The following is a 21479-nucleotide window of genomic DNA, read 5'->3' on the forward strand; positions in this document are numbered from 1 at the left end:
GATAAAACTTGCAAATATAGTATCTTAAGATGGGTTCTCCCACCTTAAGGTTTGATCCTTTGGTGTAGCGATAGACTACCCACAGCGAGGAAACGGTCAATTGTTTAGTTGGACTTGACCCTGATGTGCCGCCTAACGAGCAACAGCAGCCGTTGAGGCGACGAGCGTTATAGAGAGTTTACCCCATAGTATAAAATAGATCAGAATAGAATTTGTACTAGTATTAAAATAATTTCTGGCCTCGGTCAGTTTGACACCTGGCTGAAGTATCATGCAATCAACTCCTTCGAACTCACGATGGGTACTAATAGTAGTTTGGTAGTTATCAGAGAACATTGGCTCATCTTAGGGAAGAGTTTCCACCGTGCAATCGAATAGCTTCAATTTGGAATATCCACAGAAACCTAATTATTCATTCTTCTGGAATGGATCCATCGGAAACTTCTTCGTGCCATGTTGTCCCCACAGTTCCAGCACCAGCATCCGCTGGCCCTGCCCCTCCCGTTCGCTCAAAATGTTCCACTTTTCAAATTCGCTAGCTTCATCTAGGCAATTGGCCAGGGCGCGAGTGTCTCAGTCGGCTCGTCCATACTCTTGGGCTCTCAAACAGCCCATCTGAGTCCTTATCCAAACAGGATGCATCCTCTCAACTTGACTGTTGTCGCCCTGGCACCTTTCAAAAGCAGTCATTGTCATTGCATCGTGGACCTGCACATCAACATATTGCATTCTCTGAGTCCTGTCGTCACTTTTTGTAGTGACCAAGCAGCAGTGAAATACAAATTGAGCCCATGGCAGGACGAGCATAAAAACGCATGCATATGAAAAAGGATTTGGCAGCCGGGGGCTTTATTGGCCAAGATGCAATAATGTGAGGTCGACTGTCGCACAACATCAGACCGTAATCTGTATTTGCCATTTGCTCTGATATTTAGTTATGATTTCGACCCGAGGCTTGGGGCTGAGCCGATCAAAAAAGGGTTCATGCCTGAAACAAGGGAGATTCCCAACGTTGAATTTCGAACTACCCCCGATTTGATTTAGCCGCCTGCAAAGATCCTGGGTTGTTTGTGGAAAACTTACGCGGTGGGTGCTTGACTACTTACTATATACACAACTGGGCATCTCTGCATTTGGGGTCTTCCTCCAGACAGCACAGAACACGTCTCGGAGCCGATTATGCGTTTTTTGTTCGATTGACCTTCAGCGGCTGGTCGTCTTCTCGGTCCTCTACGAATATAATATGGGGCTGCCCATTTTCTCCTGGCTCCAGCGAGCTGTGCAACGTCTTTCCCGTGTCCCAGAGCATCAAGCGAAGCAAGGTCAAGATATCGCGACTTCGACAGATGACTTCCGCCGGACCATGGGCGCCGGTAAATGCACCGTGACCTGGGTATCCGGGCAGCTGAACATTCCCTGCCCTTGTTCCAATGGCATTTTCGAAGTTCCTTTTCCGACTGACAGTGTTCAATGCCGGCTATGCGCTCATGCTTTGTCGAACCATGAAGACTTTGACTTCATTGTTCCTCCACAAAAGGCGACGGCTCCCCAAACATCTCTACAGAATATCCAACTACAGACTGTACCGGAGAGGGATCTAGAAAGTGATCACGCTCAATTAAACAACCCCGGACCCCCTGACATAAATTCGCTTGAAGACGAGTCTCCTAGGATATCTCGCGATGTAACGGTAAGAGCCTTGTGGAAACGGGTGAAGGAGACTGGAGTCGTTCATATTCGTGGTACTCCAGCCAGCGGTAAATCTAATTTGGCTCGCCTCCTCCGCCGTCATGTTGCGAAAACATCAGAAATGCCGGTTATCAGCCTAAGCTGGCCGATGGACTTCCCCCAAAATTTGCCTACAAACGCCATGTACTACAAGCTATTGAACGCCATAACTGTGAGGCCTCTTGATCTGGATGATTGGCTGGAAAAGCGCGTTCTCCTTATTATCGATGAGGCGCAAGGCTCATATCCTTATACATCTTTCTGGAATGACTTCATAAAGTTCATTTCACCCGGTCTTGGCCCTTGCGTCGCCATGTTCTCATCTTACGGTTCGCCGTCTGGCCGTCCACTTGACGAGCAAACGCCTACCCCCATTCTACTTCTCCCATCCCAACGAATATCACTTCTGCGTACCCCTATTAATCCTGACGTCGGATTGTACTTTTCACTTGAGGAGTACCATAGTGTAGTCCGTGCTGTGTGCAAATACTACGGACAGGACGGTCAGCAGTTCTTGCTCTGCGAAAACTTAAAAAACTTCATCTGGGAAATTACTTGTGGGCATCCGTCAGCTGTCAGGTCACTCCTTGATGGATTGGCTTGTGCTGATGTATGTATACCTACTCCTGCTCGGGTTATTTACATGTCACTGATCAACAGTATTAGGCTTTCCGCGAGTACCGCAAACGATCCACTGAGATCACTCTTGAAGCTGCCCGGGAATTTCTCTCGGATGATGCGTCTTTTCTCAACTGTCTTGAGAACAGCAAAATGCACGGCTTTTGCCGGGGACTACCAGCAAAATATATGCTCCAAGCAAACCCATCTGTTTCCCAATTCCTTCGTGAAATCGTTGTGGATTTAGTGTCAACTGACGACCCCAATTCGAATCCTGCGCTTAATACGTGTTATCGCAAAGGATGGCTTCAAGCTGAGCTCTTGGAAGAAAACAAGCCAATCTACATATTCTCGACCGGTATTCATCGAAGGTAAAAAAATCCGCACCCATTGCAAATGTAATTTTAGTGACCCATGTATGACATATAGATATATTGAACATCTCCTCTCCATTGACACTCCACCTTTCCCCTTTCATCTTTTCCCCACTATTGAGGATTTGAGTTTCGCCGCTATCCGGGAATTCAAGCCCGCTGGATTAAGGGTAGAGCAACGAGGCTCAGCTTTTACACCAGCTACCCGTCCCCTCGAAGCTACTTTCCAGAATGAGTTCTACCGCGCTTGCTATGAGCTCCTCGGGAAAAGATTATATCTTTCTTCTGAATGGACCGGGACAGCGAAGGGGGGGCGTGTGGATTTCCAGGTCAGGGGGACTCGTTGGGCGATCGAAATACTACGCGATGGGGACAATATCGATGAACATGTCGCCAGGTTCCAAACCGGGGGTAGATACTTTCCTTGGCTCCAGGCGCAAGAGATACAAGAGTACATAATTCTAGACTTCCGGAGGACGCAGCCACCGAAAAAGCTAAGTGAGAATCCCCCTTCAGGCTCTTTCTATTTTTTTTTTTTTGGTTCTATTATTATTATTATTATTATTATTATTATTTTATTCTTTTGGTTGCGTATTGAAATATGTTCAATTTTCTAACCCACCCGATTTAGGCTATAACCGCGTATTCTATGTTGTATTTTCCGAAGACTATACGATGTATCAGTTGTTTAACTCGAAACTGGATCGTATTGGGGATTCTGTTGCGCTTCTGGCGTAAGCAGCAAATGGTAAAATTACGATTTTTTTTTATCAGGGCTTCTTAGCAAACTAGGTTTCGTTTGATCGTTTCCTATCTGCCCATCAAAAAACTAGCCATTACAGAACTCGAATTCCCCATATCATCACACCTATCATTTCTCATGCTATTCCGTTCCAGTTGGATATGAAAGACGAGCATGAACGTGTCTTCGAAAAATTGCTTTTGATACCCCAACGCTTAAGTAGTATTTTTTCCTCTCATCTTCCTTTTCCCCCATTTTATTCCTTTGTTTCAGCGTAGCGTCCGTTTTATATTTGAAAAAGCAAAACGTTTAATGCATAATCTCGTTTCGCCTAGGTCTTCTCTAGAATTTCAATTTAGGTCTTGCTAACAAAAGATGCGCCCCCATATTACGGCATATGCGCATATATCCAAATACCTAGATTATAGATTTAAGAGAAAATTTTCCAATATATAACAAGCAGTCCCACTCGTATTCTCAAGACAGCTACACAGCACGACCCACAGCCTCTATCGCTTAGAAACACCCAAAATTCGGGTTCTTGTTATTTACTTCCATATTTGCCGGGATAGCGTTGGCTAGAAATCCCTAACCCTTAAGGCACCTCCGCGTGTTATTGGTCATCGACCTACCCAAGACGAATGAGGGGGCATTTCCTTAGTTTGCCAATTCGTCTCTATTAGGCACATACGATGAATCCTTCCCCCTCTCCCCCTTCCCAATCCTTCTGATGTTGAAGAACGAGATTAAAAAGAGGGAAGTTCATCACGACGAATCCACTCGGAAATAGGTATATAACCAATCGCGCTAATAAAGCTCGCTGTTAGCACTTGCTTCGCATCATTCCTTCTGAATCACTGAACATTGCATATACTTACAGGTTCATACAAAAGTTCGCATGGCACAGTGCTGCTGATATCGATTTCACGAAACCAGGATCTTCCATATTTATTTTGAAAAGATGAGAAGTTCATTTTCAGGCTCCTTTGCTATTTCCTTGTCGGTCTGATCCATCCACCAGTCTTTTATGCGTCTTGCTTTGACTAGTACAGTAGTTGCTTCGGATTAGACCTGATTCAAAATATTTCATGGGAACGCATGATGACAAGTATCTTACTGTCTAATATTGCCTCTTCCCATTCTCTCTCCCTCCTAGCTCCCTTGACCGTATCGAGAAAAGTTCTATAATCGAACTGTCAGCTAATGCTCTTCTGTGATATTCTGAAAGGCAATGGGGGATGAAGAAATGAGAAATGAAGGAAGATAGGGAAAGAAAAGCTTCAAATAGAAAAGAGTGCTAATATACCTTAGCCTTTGTAGGAGATTTTTGATCCTCGCTTTCCAGATGGTGCGTCTTTTAACCCGGGGATATAAATCCACATATGGAGGAGGACTCTCGTCCGGTATCCACATGATGTATGAGCGATATAGCAAACGAAATTCGCAAAACTTGTGAATATCACATGAGATGGGAGTAGAGATATGGGACGGATACATAAAATGATATGGGACAGGGTCAATAATATCTAGATCTGAATGATGTCATTTTAAGGTTAAGCCCTAAGCCCTAAGTTACGGCTACACTAACTGAGTACGGTATAGATCGAGAATTATACACTAACCTTCCAGGCGTTGTAGAGAGTTAAACTCAACTGCGAGGAACTATGAAAAGGATCGAGCAGTATACTAATATTTGCTAGTGGAAAGTTTCTCCTATGACGCCTGCAATAATTTCCGATATCACCCAGCGCGAACTGTATTCGACAAATGTGCGCGACGTAACGTACCTGAGAGTCCACTAACTTGAGCCTGCTGCAAATTATGCTCCTTGAATAGATTCAGGATTGTTGCGTAGCATCACCCTGAGGAGGAGAGGCGGAGGAGGAGGAGAAGAGGAAATCCTTTGGGTTCGGTCATAATTCCGGTTCCATCGCTAGTTACCAATCATCACAACAATGTATTAACAAAAGCTATTAGGTATCGAATCCTTTTTTCCTGATCACCCGCCCGCCGAACAGTCTGCCAGCAGGCCAAAAAACATCTGCGAATGAATCAATCCCTTGTCTTCATTTGGGCTCTCTTCCCCGCAATAGTTAGTTACATCGGAGATGAATTCTGTCCTGCACACACATTGCATTCCATTGCTGAAAAAAGTCAATCTACGTTCATTCTAATTGTTATCGTGTTGGATATTATATATTATCGTATCCAGCTTGCCCCTGATTTCTGCACTTAATATTACCAATGAGGACCGAGCTTGCCGTTTCCTCTGGAGTTAGGGGATGAATTGTATCAGTAACTATGAGCCATTTATTCCTCTCGTTGCGAATATACCGTGGGACTTTACTCCGTGCTAGCGAATATGCGTATAATTTGCAATGTGTTAAATACGGCCAATGAGAGGATGGACCGGTATCTAAATGACTACAGTTGATTTTGGATCATGTTGAGTTGATGAATGTATTTGCCTCCGACATGACGACCCGGATACAGATGCTTCAATCGCCATCAAACAGATAAATAATTCGTCTCGCGACAGTTAAAATTATCCTTCTATCTACAAGATTTCCCATTTGCCATATTTTGCCTCAAAGCCAAGTCGGCTTTATAGACTAACATCTTTATTCTATACGCTACGAGACTTATCGCTACGAAAAATGGCGATACAAGATGATCTTCCTACTTCTCTGAAGGAATCTGTTGAGTCGTCAAAGGCGGAATACACACAATTGACAAGTCGGGACTGCGAGTTTCAATTCCAATTTTCGAGACCATGAGTTATTCTATTTTTTGTATGCAGTCCCATACCTAAGTCTATTTGACCCCAATTCTGCAGGTTTCCAATATTATTATGGTAGCAGAAGTGCTAGATTTCCAAATGCACATGGTAAAATGTGGAACTTGATCTAGTTACCCTGCCATAATAGACAGTTGGAACCGTTGTACCAAAATATATACGTACTGTATTTTGTGCCCAGTGGGCTTTGAAAGTAGATAATTAAAGGGAGATTTGTATAAGCGGCAGAAATGGATGAAGATATGATACAAATGAGATTCATAAGGAAAGGTAGCCCAGGAGTAGAGGGGTGGGAGTCTGAAAATACCCTGGAACTATACTTTCCCAAAAATACCCTGAGAGGTTGTCATCTTGCTCCCAAACACAATGAAGCCACCAACTAAGCACATGATACCGCTGAAAATGCATGCTTCAAAAAACCCATGGTACTTGGCAACCAGTGCCCCGTTAACTGGAGGGCCAATCAAGATCGCGACAGAACTAATCGCCATTCCCATTCCTAAATAGGTGCCAATGTCCCGGTGATCTTTAGCACAGACGCTGAAGGCTGCGGCAATTCCAGACATTATGGTGCCCGAAGAGAATCCAAACGCAACCGAAAATACTACCAACGCGGTAGTACTTTCCGTCTCGTTCATACAGGACACGATGACGCCAGTGACGATCGAACCGATCCCGAGTATATTTATTCGGCCGAATTTATCCGCCAACACACCGGGTATGATCCGTCCCAAAGCGGATGCGCCGTTGATAATTGCTAACATATAGGAGGCGAGCGTTGTGTCCATACCCCTACTAACGGCATAGGTGGGTAGAAACCAAATTGGTGTGGAGAAACCGATAAACACGAAAGACGCGCCTATAATGAGAAGGACATACTTGACGTCTTTAAAGGCCGCTTTAACGAAAAAGTCGGTTGTTCTCGGCGGAAGACGGGTCCTGACTGTAATGCATGAGAAGACTAAACCAGGCAGCACGGCAAACCCCATTATCCGAATGGACCATCCGAAGCCAAGAGAAGAGTCGTTCAGCATCTTTGAGAGCGCAATAGGAAATATAACGCCGCCCACTGATGACCCAGAAACAGTGATCCCCAAAGCAGTTGCTCGACGCTTATCAAAATACTGAGATACAGCAGCGATTGCTGGGACCAAGAAGAGCGCCATGAGCATCCCTATGACGACCCCTTGCGTTAGCATGAAATGCCAATACTCCCGGCATATGCTGACCATCATAACAGAAAAAATGTAGAGGATAGCGGCTGGACGGAGGATCTACTCGCATGTCAGATTTCCGATTTGGGTACAGGGACTTAAGGGAGACATACCCAGCTGCCATACCGATCGAACAATGGTCCTGAAATTGCCCCTGCCGAAAGCTGGAGAAAAGTTGCTAGCGATCCAATCCAGGCGATATCATCCGGAGGCCGATCGTGGAGCTGGTGAGCCAAATAGTATTCTTGAAAAACGCCAAAGGAGTTCGCATAACCCAGGGTGGAACAGAGGATGAAAAATGCCCCTGCGACGACGAGCCACGCTCGGATTCCACCATCTGGCGTTGCTCCGAAGCTCTCGGGAGTCTGTTCATCATCAACTTTGATTGCCGGTATTGGGAACATCTCATCTTCATTGTTCGAAACCACGGTCTCTGATTCAGCGTCCTTCATTTTAACTCAGGGCGAGGTAGCTGACTGACGCAAGGTATACGGGGTGGACTTTTGCCGAAGTTCGGCAAAGGTGACGTGCTGCAATCTGACAACAGACAATCCATCACGAAATCAGATAAAACGATGGAAAGCCTTATATATCCAGAATAATATGCTGGTATCAATTGTAAATATGGTGTCTAGCTAGCTGTTCGGATGTCAGGGCTTCCGTGTCAGGGGAAGTCGGAATCGGCATGTTATCCAATGATATTGCATGGAAGCTCGGTAAATGGCGAAGCATACGGACCAAAAGCGCAAAAGCCGATTTCGGCCCGGAGCTGATCGGAGCTTATAGGATCACATATTTTGATCCATTGGTTTTGCAAATAGGAGGAATACATCGGAATTACAATATCGGGAAATTCTCTCCAGGGGCATCTGGTGACAAATCTTTGAGAAACTGGAACGTGGAGCGACAAGGAGCAGACAGGAAAGCCGATAGCGAACCCGATAGCGAACCCGACAGCGAACCCGACAGCGAACAAAGGATGGCCGACCAAGAACGGAAGAGGCGAAGGCCTGCTGTGTATGTATCATAGAAGACCGGGATTTGTGTAGCTCTTTAATAACAAACATCATACAGTTCTTGCGCTCTCTGCAGACGGCGTAAAATTCGATGTAATAGGCAAACTCCCTGTGGAAACTGTGTGCGTTCCAAGAGCGGTCACTGTGTTTATGGCGATGAGCCACTCGGAACTCCATTACGCAATCTTGCACCGGCTCAAGGATCACGGAAGCAAGTCCATGTATTGCCTGCTTCCGAGTCTCCTAATGTTGGAAGTGACTCGACGACAGTAAGTCGAGTGGTAGGGTCGATAGTGGCAAGCTCAGCAACCCCCTTGACTGCTGCTTCTCAGCCATCCCATGAAGTGGAGTACTTGAAGAACAGGGTTAGATTACTTGAAGAGCATTTATCCCAAGCAGCTGCGAAGGCTGCGGCATCTCCGAATTCCACCTCAACGCCAGCTTTAAACATAGAAACAACATCGTCATCCCTCGCAGGAACATTCTCTGTTCGTCGCGAAAGCCATGCACCGGGAGGAACACCAACTATCAATCGCGGTATCTTTCATAAAAGTCGCCTATTTGGACAGAGCCATTGGGCTAATGGGATGGTACAGGTCAGTTGACTCTACCCGGTAGCGGTGGGGGGGCGAAGCGAGAAGAAATTTTTTCTAAAGTGCAGGAATAGCTCCTTCGAGGCCTTCTCGAGATAATCGAACCACATATACAGAATAGATCCAGACTCGCTTCCGGCCTACAGAGGTGTAAACTGCTAGCAAAGATCATAAAAGCGCAGTTGGCACCTCCGTGGCCAGTACCACCAACATCCGATTTACCACCAAAAGCCCTCGCCGACAAGCTCCTGGACTGTTATCTGCGAACCACAGAGACGATATATCGAATCCTCCATATCCCCACGTTCAAAAAGGATTATGACGAGGCATGGTTAACCGACAAAACTCCGGACACAGCGTTCCTCGTCCAACTTAAGCTGGTACTCGCCATCGGGGCTACCACATATGACGAAAAATTCTCCCTGCGCGCTTCAGCCATTAGGTGGGTCCATGAGGCCCAAACGTGGCTTGCAGAACCAGAATTTAAAGCAAGGCTAAGCCTCCAAGTACTGCAGACTAATCTCCTGCTGCTTGTTGCTCGGCAAACGGCAAGCGTCGGTGCAAGTATGATCTGGATTTCAGCAGGCTCTCTCATTCGAAACGCAATATATATTGGGTTGCATCGGGATGCCGCATGTTTGCCGGAAGGGACAGTTTTTTCTATCGAGATGCGCCGGAGGCTGTGGAACACCATCTTAGAAATAGCTCTTCAATCGAGCCTAGACTCCGGGGCGCCCCCTCTCATTTCACTACAAAGCTTTGATACCGAACCACCTCACAACTTTAATGACAATCAATTGATGCTTGGGAATCTGCTTCCAGCATCAGATGATACCTTCACACAAATGTCTGTTGCCATCGCCCTCCGTAAAACATTTCCAATTCGCCTTGCGGTTACCGAATTTTTGAATAATTTTCAATCCGCTAGTTCGTACGAGGAAACGCTTCAGCTCGATGGCGCATTGAGGAAATCATATAAAGAGCTGTGTCGTACACTTCAAGGTCTTAACTCAGCCACAGGGTCCTCCCCCTCTCGATTCCAAATCCAGGTAGTAGACTTCATCATGCATCGCTATTTCTTGGCTCTTCACATCCCTTTCTTCGTCCCGCCTTTACGCGAGGCAGCCTATGCGTTCTCTCGGAATGTAGTAGTGGACGCGTCGTTGAAAATCTGGCGCGCTGTTCTGCTTCCCTCTTCTCACAGTGATGAAATCTCTCCACTAAATGGGGACGATCTAGAGCGACTGGCAATCTGTGGATCTCAATTCTTTCGCGTGAGTGCTTTGCAGGCCTGCTTTATGGTAGCAGCCGAACTCATATTCCAGCTCCAAGAAGAGAACAGCTTAAGTCCTGCACCCTTACGTCCTGATCTACTATCAATAGTAAATGATGCTGTGAATTGGTCCTTCCGGTGTGTTGAGGCCGGAGAGACCAACATCAAGGGACATCTCTTCATGTGTTTGGTAGATGCGCGGCTTGACGGACTCATACGAGGCGTAGGAAAAGACGAGCTTCCAGCATCATTAATCAGGGCAGTAGAAAACGGCCAGGAAAACTGTTTGCGAGTCCTGGAGGAAAGGGCTGCTGAGGGCCAGACAGGAGCGAGAGTAGATTTGTTTGGCAAAACGGGGATTGACACGCCCAAAGGTATGGAAGACTGGGATATTATGGTAAGCGGGCCGCTAGTGTCATGAATCTAAACTGTCATTAACAAGAGATCAGATGCCGATTGGCCAGTTCAATTTCGATAGCGGAGATCCTATGAATTGGTGGTTTGACGATGAAACGATGGAACGTTTACCACTCTAGTTATGAAGCGAGGGAGCAGTTGAGTTTTCCGCAGCATTGAGAAATATTTCGGGTTGAGAACTTGGTGTCCAGCCAAATTGCTATTATGCCTGACACACTCAGTTCCAGAATTTATATCCCTGAAAAACATGTGGCTTTAAATTTGCGGCTGCTCCCAATATAACTGTTGTCCGCACTCAGCTTAGCGGAGAACCGGATGGTTGAAGGGGCTAAGAGGAAAAGAAACGAACAGAATTCTGATTTCCCGCCATCAGTTATATTCATGGTATTTGCTAATATTTCGCAAGACCCAGCAGTGTTCCCAAGACATAGATAGAAGTAGAGACCGATTCTATTATATGTATATGTTGTACAATTGGGTATTGACCTCCCTTCCGCTCTTTCCGAACTTTAGATAAAGCACCAAAATTGTGAATGTTGCAAAAAGCAACTTCCTTCCAATCTTAGCGAGAAGTCAAGATACTTGTCAAAAGCCAAAATAAAAAAAGAATAGCAGAGCTTCGTAAACACTGTGAAAAATGTAAATTCAATGGCGAAAATAGAGGGAATCGGTGATCTAATGACAAGGGGTGATGAGACAACGCGAAAAGAGGTATAGAGAAGCTGGGAATATGTAATGAAGTCGCAAAATTTGTAAAGCAGAAACGAGGTTTGGGGAGGATATGAAAATTAAAAATGAGGAAGAGAGAGGTATATAAAACAAGAATGGGGAGGTAAATAAGAAATATTCCAAATGAACAATTCAAAATACAATATGAATGGGGAAGAAATAAAACGGGGCCGAATGAAGAATGTGCAAAACAGACCGGGCCTAAATAATGGGCGCAGTTTATAAGGAAATAAAGGAATAAGGACAACAGTCTACCAGGGAAAATATAAAATGGTGGGGGGGATAAAATCACAAAAATGTAACCTTAAGCGAAATAGGAGGGAGGGGGATAATAACTTGACTAAACGTCTAAAGAAAATGGGTGTGTAAATGTGTCTTGGGTAGGCAAGATAGGGGTGCGATCGAAGGGCATTTAGGGGGATGAGGGGAGGGTTACAACAGCTAAAAATTGTAAACCCTCTTGAGACGACGTAAAATGAAATATAATGCAAACGGAAGCTGCGTTGCGGATACTCCTTCATGTAATATCGCCGAAATAACTCAGTCGAAAGACTCTCTTTAGAGTGATAGGAGATCGGTCCCCTCCGTATCACTTCTCACGGCGCATGGTTCTTTTTAGGCCAAGCAGCTGCAACCTCCGATATCTCGAAAATCGCAGGTATGCCAGGCACGATGAGAGTCATTCCTCTCCAACAGCGACTTTGGGTTCCGCAGAAGTGGAATGGCTTGTAGGTGGCCTGTCCGCAGTGGGAATCGCCTCGTTAAGTATTACAGATGGCAACACATCACCACCATGACCAGAGGACCCAGGTTTCTCAGCTAGTGACGAAGAACGGGGAGGATGTGTGGTCTCAGAACCCATTGGCTGTTCTGTTGGATGGAATGGAGGATATTCCGCCTCAAGGATGTCTGCAGCGGGAAGGAGATGTGGCTCGTTGCTTGGCTGTTCAATGGTGTTCCGTGCTCGTTCGAACTCGAGGGATACCCTTGCATCCAGGTCGGACGGTGAAATTGGTCCTGGATCAGTGTTAATCGTAGGGGCATCATCGGTGGAGCTTCTGCAATCCATGGAAACCCCGCTTGCTTCCTCATCGGGTTCAAATGTATCCACTTCTTCGATATCCTCATCACAATCGAACGGAACTTCATCCTCTTCCTCAATAATTTGGCTTTTCCTTGCACCAGAACCAGCGGCTTGAGCCCCGGAGCTCGCACCGACTACACCGTCCCTCGGTTTGGGCAACCCTGGAGTGCCGGGCCCGCTTGAGGCTGATACAGCAGAAGTGGCAAGGGACGGACCCTTAAATGCTGACCTTTTTCGGCGAGCGAAAACAAGCCCCGATACTGGAGAAGAAAGGAGGGAACTCGGAGCAGCTTCGTTAAAAGCACTATATGCCGCCCCTTTAGGATGGGCGGAACTGCCAACAGCTGATGGTCCACCACCTCGGACAAGCCTGATACTACTTGGGAAGGGGATGCTTGTACTTGGAGTGGCAGGTAGAACTTTGACAGAGGGGTGCGGAGATCGGGCAATTGCTTGCTTGGCCGTAGCAATGGGTGTCGATACCGTATTGGTACTATTTGAAGAGATGGACGAGGTTTTAGAGTGCGAGTGCACATGATGAATACTCCGAATGGACGAGACAGACGAAGAAGTGGATTTCCGCCCACGTAAACCAGTGGAAGAACGACGATATGAGTTCCGGGGGGTAAGAGGCGAAGGGGATAAGGAATTACGTTTATGAGTGGCACTCGTGATGCTAAGTGGTCGTGGCTGGTGGGACAGGGAGCCCGAGCGAGCAGCCCCAGGATAAGAGGCATTGCTTGGTGTGAGGCTGCTTGCAGTAGATGAACGTTTCATCTGAACTGGGGTTTGCTGTGTCCGGTTGAACGTCGCATTAGTAGGGGTTGTTTGGGCTGGTTTGGCTGCGGGATCCTTATTCTTAGGTGGACTGGATTTGTCGGTAAGAAACTTAAGCGATGCTGCATGAGAAAATGCTTTCGAGTGAGGCGACTTGGCACGTTTCGTTGATTCAATTAGCCAATGCTTAAGAGATGCGAGTTGGCTGATTATAGGATGATGTCGACGACGTGCGCCATGTCGTCTCAAGATACTCTGCGGGTGCGATAAATCAGGCTGAGATGCGCTGAGATGTAGTGTACTCGTACGTGATCTGCGATTTTCTTTCGGGGGAGGTACTGGTCGATGGCGAGATGAGCTTGCTGGCCGGACAGAGGAATCCTTCTCGATTGGCGGCGGAGGAAGGGAGGAGGCTGGGGAGGAGACGAGGGAGGCTTCCGGTAGCTTAGGAAGGTCTGGAACTATAATTTGAGCTGCATCATGTTAGAATTAATCGCCATTACATATTCGGGGGTCAGTCAACTAGACGCACGGTTTGGTATGCTTCTCCTATCTCTCCTGCCCCTGCTTCTTGGTGGATTGGTAGAGTGCCCTTCCTCATCAACCTCGACAAGTGCAGCTGATATCCGTTCGAGGCGGCTACTGGCTGCGCTCAATCGACGTAAATTTTTTGCTTCAGCCTCCCTCTCACGCCTTTTCCGCTCCCTTCTTTTCTCCTTCCTTTCTTCCTTCTCTATTAGAAGAGCCCACCAGCCTGCCAGCGCATCACAACGCTGCGCAAGTACGCTTTCAATTACCTGATCTATATTTACCCCGGCACTTCTCATCCTCTCTAGCGTGGTTCTTTCCAGAGGCGTTGAGAATGGAGCAGGTCGGGCTAATTTCAAGATTGCTTGTTGCTGTGGGGAATGCTCGCTCAAAAACGGATGATTCAAGACTTCGGACAGGGTAGGCCGGAGAAGAGGGCGTTTAGATAGTAACAGACTGATCAGTGACCTTACATCTTCCGGAAACCGATCGTTGTACTTGGGGTCCTCTACTAAAATCCGCTTTTTCGTGAGCTGGTCGTCATCATCATCGAAGGGAAGCTCTCCAGCAATAAGAGCGTAGAGAATGATTCCCAAACTCCAAACGTCCACTTTCTCCCCAGCATATTTTTCACCCTTGAGCATTTCCGGCGCACTGTAGCACACTGTCCCGCAGAATGTTTGTAGGTAGCTGGCCTTTCCTTCATATTCCCTTGTGAAACCGAAATCGCATAACTTGACATTTTCGTGCTTGTCAAGCAAAATGTTCTCTAACTTCAGATCACGATGCACACAAGATTTGCTGTGGACGTAGCAAACAGCCCCAACGAGCTGAGCGAATATCCGTTGGACTTTCTCAAGCGGCATCGGTCCATTGCGGCTAAGATAGTTGTAGAGTTCATCGCCTGGGCAATATTCCAACGCTAACCAGACAAGATTCTCGGTCACGATCACTTCGTACAATCGAGCTATATGCGGATGGAGGAATTGACGATGGTGGTGAATCTCGCGCGCAAGGTTTGCATCTTCCCGGCTCGACGACTTGAGGACAACCTGCAAATAACGGCCCACTGTATCAGTATTTGACGTGCCACGATAGAAATCCAGAGGGATGGAAGGTATTGTATCCGCAGTACCTTGGAGCCATTGGTAAGTTTATGTGTCGCGAGATAAACCTTTCCAAAGGAGCCTTTGCCTATCAACTTCCCGAGACTGTAGTTGCCGACATTTCGCAAATCCTTTGACGAGAACTCTCTGAAGAGCAAAGAGCAGAAGGTCAACACAAATTCATAGATATCAATGCAGTGGTATGATGCAGGAAACAAGGCTCATCTGGAAGAAGAGGGGGTTGATTTACTGTAATAACTCGCGGTAGGAGTTGACGAGCTATGCGACATCAAGAAGAAAATGTCAGTCAAACCACAGTTTCCGCCAAAGCCAAATCACAGAACAACAACAATGAAGCCAGGCCCAACAAACCTTATCCTTTTGCAGCTGGGACTCGAGCTTAGACTTGGGGCCCGGCATGTGTGAGGATGGGAGTCGATGGTTAATGTGATGCTGCCCCTCGCGTTGCTCTTCTCCTTGCTTGCGAATGGTCAAAGCATCGCAGGCCAGCCATACAATGAATGCGTTCGATGTCAGCACTTCGGGAGATTCTGGACGAGGGAGGGCACTGATTGTTGGAGGGCAGAGAAGTCTGGGATCGAAGGGCTTGTGGTGGCTGTTTGAGACCGATAACTACTTATTAATCACGAAATTAGCTGCGGGTGGATAGAGTTGGCGGAAGAGCGACGATCATCCCTGAAGTGTCTTTTTGACAACGACATCGACGAACTACTGCGTACAACTCAAGACAACCAGAGACAACACCTATGGGATACCATTGACGGTGCACCCGATAATTGGCCGAGCCAGCGGTGGCTATCGCTGGAAAGGACTGGCGGACTTGTTCTCAGGCATTATCCGATCAGAACCACCAAATTCGCGACTTCACACGCAATTGTGGCAACGAGTTTCTACGCTTGGGGTTTAACGTTCTCACTCACTGTACGCAGTATGCTTAACTTACCCCCTTGGCCGTCTGGAGTACGTTTGCCCATTACCCACGCGCTTTTGGCGTTATAGTTAGCACTGGGTGAATAGGGGCAAGGGAGGCAAGGAATCATCAACTGGTTTCCACCAATGGCGACCCATGTCCATGAGAATCCGCCACTCAAGGACATGCATGCCACAGAGTTTGGAGGTGATGCAGCTCTTGTGTATCATGCATATATATACAGATCTGTATGTATATATATATCTCTCTCTCTTGAGGAATAGGTGGCTACCTTAAGGATTTATCCTTTTTGGCGTAGTGGTAAAACCTTCCTACAAGATTGCAGTTCTGTCATCCTGTCTAGATGCAGATTTGATATCTGGGAATTGAAAAGAGGCACTACCACGGTTCACTTTATATAAGTCGAACAGAAGGAAGGGCAAAAGAGATCTACTCTTACGAGTCATATACGAGCTTATTTATGGTGGTTCGGGTTCGTGTTTGATACATGGGCCCTTGAGCAATACTCGAAACACCACTTACCTTCCTTCCGTACGTAGTATGTCACCATTCAATGGTTTGCGGAAATCAGGTCTCTAAACCCCGACGTCAATGGATTACATCACATCAAGGACAGTCAAAAGAATTGGGAGACAAAATATCTGCACTCATCCTGCTCTCTCCACTTCGCCAAGACACCAGTTCCAGGTTATTTATTTTAGCCCCAATCCTGGTGACCGTTGCTAGCATGTTTGACTTATCCTTCGAAACTTTCTTCCTCAGGGACAGGGAAACGATAATGAAAACCTAGGAAAACATGCAGCAAATTGGACAGGGCTATGCAAATCTGCTAGGTGGTTTTGCTACTCATTCCCGATATGTCTGCAAAAGGAAGCGGATAAACTATTTTTATACTTCCTCAATATTGACTCGGGAGTGATGGTCAAATTTCTTTGGGTTTATCAGCAAATGGTTGTGGCTGAGTCCTTCTCATTGTTTTCCAAAAGGCATCTGCCGCCCGTGAGCCAGAGCACACCATGCCACCAGAAGCGAGCCGTTACGCACCTGAAAGTTCAATTATCCAAAGTCAGCAATCTAGGGAAATGCTTAGGCCCTAAGATCGAATGGGCTAATATCTACTGGTCCTCTCTTTCAACGATATCGGATTATCCTTCAAATCTACTACGGCGTAGGTTTTACGCCTTTTGACAACAAGGGACCCTGGAGATTATGAAGTTGGAAGTCCGGTTGCATATGCTTCACTTGAAGGAAAGGCAGAATATGCTAAACGAAAATGCTACACGGGCCGTTATAGCAGTAAGGACACGATAAAATAAAAAGTCACTTGGGGGGCCATATTCAGGGCCGTAACACGCCCATGGAGGAAGCGGCCTGCCTTAGCAGGATCATTCGTTTTACAAGACAGGCTTGCAAGGGAGCTTATTTGTAAGGCTTCTACAACGGTTCCCTGAAATATTCGAATGGGGAAAACTTGAATGTAAGTTGTGATTTACCGTATACTTTCCACCCATTCCAAATTACTTCTTATCATTATTTACTCTCAGTGTGTTTATCGGGAGCAGAAGCTACTTTCTTTTTCATGATCAAAAACTTGAAATTCTTCAAAACAAAAATTCCTACTCGTATAATATAGCAGGCCCACCAGTTCTCTCTCGAATGCCTATATCCCATTTGTATATTCAATGTAACAAATCTGTAAGCCATCCAACTTTCACATTCAAACCTTTCGCTCCATCGATGACCAATACATGCAATTGAATAACTATCTATATTGAGTAAACTCAAATATGGCCCAGTGCTATACACTAAAACTGTGATAGAGTCTCATCTGCCTTTTCAATTAGCAAAAAAAGAGACGGAAAAAAAGAAAAAGGAAAAAAAATAATTCCATAAGAACAATACATGTTCCGCTGAAAAATTAACCATGATAACAATTTCCTTGCATAAGGTGCTAGCTAAGATACTGACCCTCTGTAACCATTCTCTAAAATGCAAAACAAAAGCAAATAAGGTCCCACCCGTCAGAAAACAAACAGACTCATCGTACACTTCTATAACTCACTCTTTTACTATTTTTCTCATCTTACTATAAACTCAGGCCTAAACAGAGAGGCAAATGTCGTTTGTGGAGTGTTGATGATATGTAGAGGTCATTCGCGGTCTGCTTGGACTAGCACCAATCAATAAATTTAATAATCAGCCTAACTAACTACATACAGAGGCTGCCTGACATACCCCTTCATATCGACATCGGTCTACCGGTCTTATTTCATTGAGGGAGAATTGAATGCGCTGGCTACTTATCGTCTGGATAAAATAGTTTGTACTAATTGGAATGCTCTCCTCTCATGCCATCAAGAGGTCGGGAGTTCGTGAATCGCTCCCCCATCAAATGTTCTCATTAACCAGGGTGTTTTTGAAATCCCAACATGACAAATTATATTCGATATTCTCCCCACCCCCGGTTTTGCTGAGCTTCTACCGACTTTTGCTCTTTGTAAGAAAGCCATTGTTCTCCCGCATGCCTCTATCAATGGGATTCCGAGCCAGCCCACCAAGGAAGAGACTCGAGGTGCCGACGTGCTCGTTTGCTAGTACAGAATGTTGGGTCGACCCTGGCAATTCCGGCTTCGCCAAAAAGACCAAGGCTTGCTAGTCCCAGGTAGGAGTGGAGGAGATCTGTATGAAGGGTCAATTACTTGCAAGTGCAGGGCTAAGTAAAACAGAGATAAGTCGGGGGGAGTAGGGATGAACAACACCTACCTGGTGGGTCATCGACACACTTCCCAAACCCCCCGATGATATGCTGTGTTTTCTCAAGGAGATAGCGGCGATTCGCTTCTGCGTCGACAACGTTCAGCCTGTCAAGAATCTATATCAATCATCAGCCGACCGAACATAAAGTATGGGAGGCGGGGAAATACTTACACCCAGTGTCCCTGTCACCCAGAAAGAGTAACACGTGTCGGCTATTTTATTCGATCTGCCATTGAATCCTGCCCAATGGAGATCCTCACAAGGCCGCTGTGAGAGAGAAGGTATATCCGGGAGTGCAGATATTTTTTCATCTATCGATGTTTGCACGTCAGTGACTGCCATTTCTTCGGCATCACTTTCGCCTTCTTCCGCCTCTTCAAGGTCTACCGTTTGTCGCCATGCCAACCAGCGTACCAAGTCTTCGAAATTCGTTGCTGTAGGGGCGAGAAAAGGCACACCACGGACACCCGTAGCCGGGATGCACCCAAGGAATGAAAGCGACGCGAGGGCACAGTATGTCAAACCAGCTGGAACAAAATGTAAGCTGGGACGCTGGTTATCATACAAGCAGAGCAGTATGTTGCGTACCGTGCGATTCGGTCATTGGTGACACTGAAAAGCCTCCATCGTATGACTTGCAATATTGTGTTTCTAGTCAGTCCGGCGCACACGTCTCATAGTTCGGATCATATGGTAAGGAAAGAAGGGGACACCGAAATTACCTGACACTCTTCAATGTGAGAGATTAGACGGCTAACGTCGATATCGCCAACATCCCGGAGATCGCTCGCATCCCTCCCCCGTAATATATAGCGTACGCCAGCCGCGCAACAGCAAAACCGTAAATCATTGCTTCCTTCAATCCGTCCTTCAGATCCTAATACCTCCCCAAAGCTTCCATCCGCCCGCTGCATTCCGGCTAACCACAGTAAGCATTCTCGCCGCCTAACACGGGTTAAGTCGTCCCCCAATACAATCAAAGCCATGAGCGCAAAGAACGTGGCGGGAACATTGGCGGGATCCCAACACTCATTTTCACTGGTTCTCTTAGAGTCCCCAAATATCGTCCCTGGGAATCCCCGGAAGCCACCAGATGGCACCTGGCAATGGTATATCCAATCAATATAGCCCTTGCGCTCCGCGGGGGAGATGTTGTCGTCCAAGGCGTCGAGCAGATCAAGACCCGCGACGGTGAAAAAGGCCAGGGTCATTCGACTTGAGTCATTGGAGGTATACTGATGAGGGAGAAAGGTTTTCAGACATCGGAGGAAGTATTTTATCTGGCGATCCTTTCGGAGCGAAGAAGAATCCGCCATCGATGGCGAGAGAAGAGGGAGGGCGGCCGGAAGGCCCTTCTCCGCCTTTACCAGTGCAACGCCTTTGTTAGCAAGGGGATACCTCAACTCTGCCGACGATTCATTGAGCCACAGAATTACCCATGCTGCGGCAAAGTATATTCCAAGACAAAAGACATTCTCGAGATCATCCGTAGCAGGTGAAAGTTGAAACAATCGTCAACAAGCCAAAGAGCCGCGGGGTGCTGAATGACATAACCATTTAGTCAGCAAGGGCCATACCGCCGAATAAGGTTCCTCCCTTCGCATTGTTCCATGGAATGTGTATTTATATCAACCCGCAATATCAACAAACATGGTCCTTGGACTTTGTTCAAACACTCGAAGGACACCTCGGGAATCGTAGCTCTCTTTCGGGGAGCTACAGGGTACAGCTTCGTCATGGGCCGGCTCTCGTCGAAAAGCTATATCAACCTGCACGCTCTCTTCCAGTTTGCGCTCGCCGTCTACCTCACTCGTTACCAGGAAGCTATCGCGGACTGCGACCTCTCATACAACGTTAATGATGTTATTCGGATCGTGAGTACCCTTGCAATGTATATGTGTATACACAACCTCTTTTCCTCGACCGGATAAGAAAAGAAAGGAGGAAAAAATGAAAAAAATAAAAAATAAAAATAAACACCCGTGGGAAAGACCCCGCTAACGGATGTCCTAATCACCCGCAGGATGCGACCCCGACGTTCGCCCGACCTCGCTCTCCCTTCGCCTACTGCGGCGTCACCTTGCTAGTCTTCGCTCTTTTCGACCTGATATTGGCCACACGGCTACCGTTGATCAACCAACTGATCTCCGTGATGAGCCGCCTCTTCAATGCCCGGCGCACACATGACTCCGCGCCGCCCTCATCCCCGACATCGTCCACCGCCGACAAAATGCTCCAAACCTACACCTCCCTCTTTACGCACATTTGTATCCTGCTCGCCATAACGAGGTGTCTAGTTTTCTCCGTCATATCAATACGAATATACGCTTCTGCGTCGGAGGTTTGGGTGCCAGCTGCTGCAGCTACCGCTGGAGGCAGAGGGGGGATGCTGGATGCCGCTGCGTTGGCCGCGAAAGTGGCCCATATAAAAAACAAGGTGGTGCTGGGATATGCGGTGGCAGAGATGATGATTTCCGCCTCGGTAAGTGATCTGTGAGATCTAGTGTATATGTTCTTATTTTGCACAATTAGCTCACTGGTATTTTTCACACTTTTTACCAGACTCTCTTATCCTTGAAAGATGAGCGGCTCCAGACGAGACCAGCACTCCTATTCGGACCACTCATCCCTTCGCGATTTCTTCAATGATTATATCTTGCCTTATATATACGATGCTTATATCAAGAGACAATACGCTGCCGATATGTAGCTGCGGCGGTTTTCTTGGCAGCCGCCCAAAGGGTGAGAGCAAGGAAAGGGAATGACTTTTTTCT

The 21479-nt window shown here is 46.7% G+C and overlaps 7 protein-coding genes across 7 annotated transcripts; 3 read left to right on the forward strand and 4 right to left on the reverse strand.

The window, feature by feature from the left end:
- Positions 1 to 1243: 1243 nt before the first annotated feature.
- Positions 1244 to 3458, forward strand: HCBG_00033 (uncharacterized protein; the record flags this gene model as incomplete). Its single annotated transcript, XM_045427083.1, has 4 exons — positions 1244 to 2338; positions 2395 to 2717; positions 2776 to 3218; positions 3352 to 3458. The coding sequence occupies 4 exons, from the start codon at positions 1244 to 1246 to the stop codon at positions 3456 to 3458; spliced, it is 1968 nt and encodes a 655-aa protein (XP_045291058.1).
- A 980-nt stretch (positions 3459 to 4438) lies between these two features.
- On the reverse strand, positions 4439 to 5379 carry HCBG_00034 (uncharacterized protein; the record flags this gene model as incomplete). The annotated part of the gene is made up of 5 exons (XM_045427084.1): positions 4439 to 4505; positions 4769 to 4994; positions 5085 to 5124; positions 5250 to 5289; positions 5324 to 5379. 5 exons carry the CDS (start codon positions 5377 to 5379, stop codon positions 4439 to 4441), a joined length of 429 nt encoding a protein of 142 aa, XP_045291059.1.
- Positions 5380 to 6573: 1194 nt separating this feature from the next.
- Positions 6574 to 7925, reverse strand: HCBG_00035 (monocarboxylate permease-like protein; the record flags this gene model as incomplete). Its single annotated transcript, XM_045427085.1, has 2 exons — positions 6574 to 7533; positions 7587 to 7925. 2 exons carry the CDS (start codon positions 7923 to 7925, stop codon positions 6574 to 6576), a joined length of 1299 nt encoding a protein of 432 aa, XP_045291060.1.
- Positions 7926 to 8452: 527 nt separating this feature from the next.
- Positions 8453 to 10891, forward strand: HCBG_00036 (C6 zinc finger domain-containing protein; the record flags this gene model as incomplete). Its single annotated transcript, XM_045427086.1, has 4 exons — positions 8453 to 8490; positions 8548 to 8758; positions 9199 to 10752; positions 10805 to 10891. The coding sequence occupies 4 exons, from the start codon at positions 8453 to 8455 to the stop codon at positions 10889 to 10891; spliced, it is 1890 nt and encodes a 629-aa protein (XP_045291061.1).
- A 1289-nt stretch (positions 10892 to 12180) lies between these two features.
- Positions 12181 to 15416, reverse strand: HCBG_00037 (protein kinase; the record flags this gene model as incomplete). Its single annotated transcript, XM_045427087.1, has 3 exons — positions 12181 to 13823; positions 13895 to 14942; positions 15369 to 15416. 3 exons carry the CDS (start codon positions 15414 to 15416, stop codon positions 12181 to 12183), a joined length of 2739 nt encoding a protein of 912 aa, XP_045291062.1.
- A 2670-nt stretch (positions 15417 to 18086) lies between these two features.
- Positions 18087 to 20184, reverse strand: HCBG_00038 (geranylgeranyl transferase type I beta subunit; the record flags this gene model as incomplete). The annotated part of the gene is made up of 5 exons (XM_045427088.1): positions 18087 to 18627; positions 18712 to 18820; positions 18877 to 19232; positions 19294 to 19339; positions 19428 to 20184. The coding sequence occupies 5 exons, from the start codon at positions 20019 to 20021 to the stop codon at positions 18479 to 18481; spliced, it is 1254 nt and encodes a 417-aa protein (XP_045291063.1).
- A 257-nt stretch (positions 20185 to 20441) lies between these two features.
- On the forward strand, positions 20442 to 21354 carry HCBG_00039 (uncharacterized protein; the record flags this gene model as incomplete). Its single annotated transcript, XM_045427089.1, has 3 exons — positions 20442 to 20579; positions 20729 to 21187; positions 21268 to 21354. 3 exons carry the CDS (start codon positions 20442 to 20444, stop codon positions 21352 to 21354), a joined length of 684 nt encoding a protein of 227 aa, XP_045291064.1.
- Between the last annotated feature and the right edge of the window lie 125 nt (positions 21355 to 21479).

Source organism: Histoplasma capsulatum, assembly GCF_000150115.1.
Source record: "Histoplasma capsulatum G186AR genomic scaffold supercont2.1, whole genome shotgun sequence".
NCBI lineage: Eukaryota > Fungi > Ascomycota > Eurotiomycetes > Onygenales > Ajellomycetaceae > Histoplasma > Histoplasma capsulatum.